Source organism: Benincasa hispida, chromosome 1, assembly GCF_009727055.1.
Source record: "Benincasa hispida cultivar B227 chromosome 1, ASM972705v1, whole genome shotgun sequence".
Taxonomy (NCBI): Eukaryota; Viridiplantae; Streptophyta; class Magnoliopsida; order Cucurbitales; family Cucurbitaceae; genus Benincasa; species Benincasa hispida.
Window position 1 is genome coordinate 82,854,799 of NC_052349.1, and position 6,797 is coordinate 82,861,595.

The following is a 6,797-nucleotide window of genomic DNA, read 5'->3' on the forward strand; positions in this document are numbered from 1 at the left end:
ACATAATTTTCACAAATCTTACCTAATCTTCTTTATCTTTTCAAAATTTTAAAAATTACACGGAAAAAAATTACATAACTTGTTAAATTAATTTGAAAATTTGTGTAAACATAAATTGTACCTATGATTTGGATATATAAGATTTGTTACACAATAAAATTTTAGAAGAGGTAAGAGCTGGTATTAGATTTGAAAATGATGCATAATATTTAAAAATGATATGTGGATCTCGACTCGGACAAAATAACACCGAGATTTTATATATTTAGACTTTTTACTGAAATGCAGTGCATCTGGTGCAGATTAACAATTCTATATATTTTCCATTTTTTTTTCTTTTTGGTAAAATTTGATCTTCAAAACTAAAAAATGTACCATCATCTAAAATATTAGTAATTTATTTATTTGAAAATTTGGAAATTCAGATAATATATAAGATTTGGAAACATTAATTAAGAAAAAGTAGTTTAACAATTGAAAAGTGAAAGTGAGGAAGAGTTATTTGTGACTATATCCCATTCATCCCATTCATCCCATTCATAAAACTAAAGGACTCTACCGACCTTTTACTTTTCTGGTTTTCTTCCCCAGAAGGTGGAAGAGGAAACGCTGTGCCACCATCCCCCCTTCTGCTCCACTTCAGTATTATGGTTCTTCTTCTTCTTTTTCATTTTCGTTTCTTCACTACAATTTGAAAAATCCTCTACGTTTGTGATTTATACCCTTCTCTCTAATTGTACATTTGCAGGAATCTTGATGATGTTATTCTATCCCCTTTCGATTGATTTGGATTAGAAGTCGTCGGTTCATCCATTAGCTTGGTCTTCTCCTACAATATCAACATGGGGTTTTCCTCTGTTGGTAATGGAGCATCTTCATCATCTTTTTCCAATCTATCACATCTGGCGCCGCCCTTTACTCTTGATCGTTCGGTCACTCGACCTTTTTCAAGCCCGCTTGTAGACATGACCGAACCTTCATTTGGGGTTGGGGCTGGGGTTCCCCTGAACTCTACACTACACAATTGGCTCCCTTCCACCACCAAAACCTCAGGCCTTGACTTCTTTTCCAGTTCCACCCCTGAATTTGATTGGTTATCCTTCGCTACGGGGTCTAAATACCCTAGGTTGCAACCTATGATGGAGCCTTCTGATAAACACGAACCTCTTTTGGGCAGTCTTACAGTGTCGTCAACCGACCCCTCCGTATCCGGGGAATCCTCTGCCGGACTAACAACTAGTATTGGCAAAGAAAAACCATACTATCCATCCTATGCCTCCACTTCATGTAACAAAGCTGTCCCTGTGGTCATATTTGATCAACCAACTTATGATTGGCCATCGAACTCGCATGTTGTTACATTCAGTGTGCCTCCGTGCACAAACTTTTCTCATGGATCTTCAGGCTTTGAGAGATCGGTTGAAGAGTCTTCACATTCTACTGATATGCTTGATCTGAATAGATGCAACGAGTTTGTAAGAGAATGTCCAAGTGAGGAATTGTTATTGAAGCAGAACCTTAACATCGAGCAGGCTAATGATTTAAGAATATCTGACATGGATGCCCATTCTGCATTTCCAGGATGCCACCCTAAGACTAGGACACCACCTTCAAATCCAGCATCAAGATTTCACAACTTTCAATATCTGCGAAAGGCTCCATATCAGGAAATCTTGAGAGAGCAAGATGCTAGATTGAGTGTGACTACATCAATTGTCAATCCTCCCAATACTAATTTTTCCATAAGACCACCTGTTCTTGATACTGATTCTTTTGTCTGCAACATTGGTCCATGTCATATGTCAGGTAATGGCGATCAGTCCTTTGAAGCAAAACAAGGTGGCGATGACCTTTCAAATCTAAAGAAGTTTCTTCCAGTTAACTCTGATAGCCAGGAATTCTTCCGTACAGAGAACCATGGAACATGTTTAGATAAACATGACCCTATTGTTACCGAGTTCTCATCAATCAAAACTCATGACTTACGAAACAATATACATTATGCTGAGGATTCACCAGATCATACATTGAAGGCTGGAATGGGACTTCACGTTCCTGATTCCAGTCCCCAATTTAGTTTGGACCTTAAAACAAAAATTGCCACAACAATTGAGAGTTCCTCTGAAAATTTTGATCAGTACAACTTGGCAGCAGTAGACTCACCTTGCTGGAAAGGAGCTCCAATTTGTCGTGTTTCTCCTTTTCAAGCTTTTGAAACTAGTACTCCGAGTAGTGTGAAGATGGTGGAAGTTAATAACGATGTGAATCTCTCATTGTCTCAAGTACTCCCTTCTTCTGCTGAGAATACTGTGGAAGTCTTCGTTCATGAACCAAGTGAAAGCACCATAGGAAGCGTTGTGGAGAAAGGTGCAACATCTACTACACAGATGCCTTCAATTGCTGGTTCCTCCTTGCTTGCAACACAGAAAACTAGTAATTCTGTGAAAGCAGGAGAATTTTATTCAAAAATGGGCGGCTTTCATCCAACTACTGGTTGCATCCATGAACCAGGAGAAGATGTTGGTGGCTCCTATTCTTCCTGTTCCATGCCACAAAGTAAATATAAGAATAACTTAATGTCTGGGAAAAAGATTGCACCTACAAGTTACATGAAAAAGCACGCAGATGCAGAATTAAATTGTGACGACTCCTTTGAAAATGGTTTGAATCATTTGCCATATGATGTTGCAAAACATGTCCAGAATTTGCCTTTTGAGCTTGTAAAATTATTTCTTGGAGAATCAATCTCAAAAATTGATATCCGGATTCTGGTTGATACATTGCACAGTTTATCAGAATTGCTCCTAGTATGTCATTTAAATGGGTTGGCTGCATTACACCAAAAAGACGTCAAGTCCCTTGAGGCTGTGATAAATAACCTTGATGTTTGTTTGAAGAGTGTCGGATCACAAGGTTCTCTCTCACCTGAGCAAAGGACTTCACAAAATCTTGAGCAGTTTCATCAACTTCATTTGGTATGTTATGTCCACTGTCTACTTTCTTCTCCGTAAAGTTCAGAAAGTAGTATTTTGAAAACCCGCTTATGAAAATTAAAGTACCAGTTATAATCTTATGCTCCTCCTATCTCTCTATATCCTACCCCTTTCAACGCAAATATGATTTCAGTTTAAACCCATGATGCTGATGACGCAGGATCAGTATACACATTTTCACTGGCACACTGATGAAGATTTTCTATGGAGCAGTTTTTTCTTTTTCTGTTGAATTAAAAACGCAGACATATTGCAGAATGCTCATACAGTTTAACATCCTGCATGTATACACATATATTTCAATGAGAAACCAAGCTTTTATTGAAAGGGTGTACAGAAAAGATGCACCACCACAAAAGAGGACTTCCAAAACTAACTAAGAAATGGACTCCAATCCAAAAGGTCCTATTTAAAACGACCTTCCAAAAGTTTTGTATTCTTTTACCTGATATATACCTTTGAATGCTACTTTTGGGGGCTTTGTATTCTTTCATGTCTACCTGCCTTTGAAGATTTAGTCCTATCCCTATTGATGCTAAAGAAAAGAACTGTTAGTTCCTCAACCAAACTTCACGTTCTTATTTTACTTTAATCATTTTTTTACTCTTATGAGACAAAGGTGAGGTCAAAGGTGACAGAAGTTTTGAAAAAGGTGAGGAACGATGGCAGTTTGAGATTCAGGATTTTTAGTTACCACATGCAGTTTTTTATTATATTATATAAAAGGAAGAGGAAGAGGAAGTTATCACCTGCAGTTGGATTTCCTTAATTTTCCATTTTAATATCGCATTTAGAAATTAATTATATTGATAAATACATCTATGTTTCTACTTTTTCCCTTTCTTTCTCCATTGGCCATTACAACCTATCAACCGGGGATCTACCCTTTACCCCTCTTTGTTTTATCTCTTATTTATTCAGAGAGCTAGCTTGTTTGAGTTTATCCATCACATTTGACAATAGAAGTTCTCACTGCGTTGTGGCAATGCAAATTATAATTGCTGTGACTATATAATAATATTCTTGTTCATATGGATTTCCAGGATGTCGGAGTGCTCAAGTCTCAATTGCAGATGACAAAGATTGAAGGTGGAAATTTGGAGTGTCTATCAAATGATGGAAATGATGTTGACAAAAAAAATCAATACATGCTGTCTGTCAAGAAAGACAGAGAAGCTGCCGACTCTCTTTATCTTAGGAACAGGATTGACTCGGTGAAAGAAGATAGCATGACCAAGGTATAGATTAGGATAAGAAGTGACATTTTTTCATTTGTTGAGTGGAAGGCATACTAAGATAAATTGTCAACTGTAAACATATAAAGAATGTTATCAACTTATATCATTATCGTATTTTTAGGCTCTTAAGAAGGCTATGAGTGAGAATTTTCATGATGACGAAGAACATCCCCAAACTCTCTTGTACAAGAATCTATGGCTTGAGGCAGAAGCTGCATTATGTGCCAACAACTTGAGAGCTCGTCTTAATAGTGCAAGGTCAGAAATGGAGAAACATGAATCACCAAAAGTGAGAGGTAAGTTTTGATGCTAGAGCTTTTCCCATATTGTATGTACTTTGGCATGTAGAGTCAATGCTCTGTTCTGCTTAGATTTATTTATTTATGGGATACTTTTTATGCCTTAGAAAATGTCAAAAATTTGGACGAAGCACTTATTTCTGATGCATCTCCTGGTTCAAACACCATTGGGACATTGGCGTCTAAAACTAAAGTTGGTTCAACCTCATTTGTCTCCTTTCAGACTTCCCCTGCCGTGAGTGTGACTAGTCATGCAGCAGATGATGTGATTACTAGATTTCATATTCTTAAATGTCGAGAGGATGTAGTAAGGCATAGGGATGTCGGAAATTTAGTAACACTGTCTGATTTTGAGGTTTTGGGTAAAAAGGACGTGGCTGAAAAATCAGCACTCGACAAGAAACAAACTGCAGTCCCATATATCAAAGACATGGATTCTTCATTCCCCACCTCGAAGGTCAAAGGGAATGACTCTGCGCCTGCTGTTCCATCCATTTCACCTACCTTGACCAGGAGCAGCCATGTAGATGATGTCATGTCTAGATTTCAAATTCTAAAATCTCGAGGTGAGCGCTTAAGTTCTTTGGATACGGGAAAGGTGCAGAAAATTACAAACTCCGGTTGCAATGAGATCGACATGTTGGCACATGAAGGTGATACTATGCATGGTCTGGGTATCTCAACAATGCACCATCCTATTGCAGATGACAAAAACGAAGTTGATAATTTAGATGCTTCAGTACTGGCTAGACAAGATGTCCTAAGGAGGCGTGGAAACAACATAAGCTTGACCCCTGCTGGAGAAGAAATACTGGAGGTAGAAGTAGAACACTTGTATCCTGCAAGCAAGAGAGTGTATTGGCCCGTTGGTGAAAACAAGGTAAAAAAGGGAGGAGGGTTGGGTGTTGAAATGGAACCCTTCTTAGGATTTGAAGCTGGGAATGGAAGTAGAAGCCATGTTGAGGGCAAGGTTCCCGCTGGTTGTTCCGATGGGTCTTTATCTGCTGACTGGGAACATGTTCTCTGGCGCGAGTGAATGTGTACAAACTGTATTGAACTTCCTGTCAATGTTATCATACAATTTGATTTTTGTTGGATGAACTTCTGATGATACTGTTTAACCAAGATCCTCTGCCATCGTCAACTATAGTCGATCATAACAGAGATCATTTCTTGTAATTACTTGGTGCATGCAACTATGCTCATTATCATTGTCCATGCTCTGTTGTATATAATTTCAGAAGTATAAAATTAAATATTGCTAGAACTATGATCCACAAATTCAACAAAGATAATAGTTGGAGCTGCAATTCAGATCATCAAGGAAAGGAAGGTTGAATCATTCGTTAGCATGGAAATGATGAGCCCATTGTAGATTACGTGTTGAACATTGTAAAATAGTACTTGGAAAACTGATCTCTGTGAATGAAAAATAGGAAACTTGTTCATTTGGCATAGCGCTAAAACCCTCAAAAAGTTCAAAGCAAAAGCGATAGAGGCCTCCTGTTTTTATTGTTTCTATTGGAGAGCCTTCCTAGTTTCCAAAATGAATTGGCATGTTTCATGACAGGGTGGTGTCCAGTGGGTGCATGGAGCTATTGCATGGCACATGTAACGGTGCACAAGATTCACAAGAAAAACGAACAAACAAAAAACGATAATTTGGTCTCGTAAATACCTAGAGCGGATAGTCTGTACAAGCCAAGCCACCCGCAATGAGTATCACAGTGCAAATAAACGATACTACTTTGATGGGAGAGGAGAATGATGGTGAACAAATGGGAGGCTTACCCTTTTCACCCACCAGGGAGATGTCAGAGTCGGGGAGAAGAAGGGTTAGATTGAGAGAATGAAATGGGTCAAAGACCAAGAGGCAACAGTCCATCTCGTTGGTGGAGGATTGGAGCGGCGATTTTAAGTGTTGGAATAGAAATTAATGATATGTAAGGGAAAACTCTATAAATTTTATAAATGTTCACACTAGATTAGTAGATTCCATGTAATTTTATTAATATGACAAAATATATACAGTGGAACTGCTTTTTAACTCAAAATTTCCACTCTTCAAAAAATCGCAGTCTAGTCAAATATGATTCTGTTCTCACCTCATTAAAGCAGCCACATAGCTACAATATTCCAGGTCAAACGAAGAAGGCAAAAAATAAAGGGGAAAGGAGTCACCGAGAAATTTGGTGTAAAATTCGAGTGAGAGTCACTAAAATGAATACATACGATATTAAATTGACCCTTTAAGGAAAATTTTCTTA

The 6,797-nt window shown here is 38.0% G+C and overlaps 1 protein-coding gene across 1 annotated transcript; it reads left to right on the forward strand.

Moving 5' to 3' along the window:
* Positions 1-495: 495 nt before the first annotated feature.
* Positions 496-5,797, forward strand: LOC120081084. Its single transcript, XM_039035764.1, has 5 exons — positions 496-650; positions 749-2,975; positions 4,037-4,231; positions 4,353-4,527; positions 4,638-5,797. Exons 2-5 carry the CDS (start codon positions 843-845, stop codon positions 5,564-5,566), a joined length of 3,432 nt encoding a protein of 1,143 aa, XP_038891692.1. The 5' UTR covers positions 496-650; positions 749-842; the 3' UTR covers positions 5,567-5,797.
* Positions 5,798-6,797: the final 1,000 nt, after the last annotated feature.

What these genes read in the sequence shown, in the direction of transcription:
- LOC120081084 (XM_039035764.1), top strand. Translation starts at nt 843, where the DNA reads ATGGGGTTTTCCTCTGTTGGTAATGGAGCATCTTCATCATCTTTTTCC. An exon ending in AAGAAGATAGCATGACCAAG is followed by an intron (nt 4,232 to 4,352) that starts GTATAGATTAGG and finishes TCGTATTTTTAG; the next exon opens with GCTCTTAAGAAGGCTATGAG. An exon ending in TGAATCACCAAAAGTGAGAG is followed by an intron (nt 4,528 to 4,637) that starts GTAAGTTTTGAT and finishes TTTATGCCTTAG; the next exon opens with AAAATGTCAAAAATTTGGAC.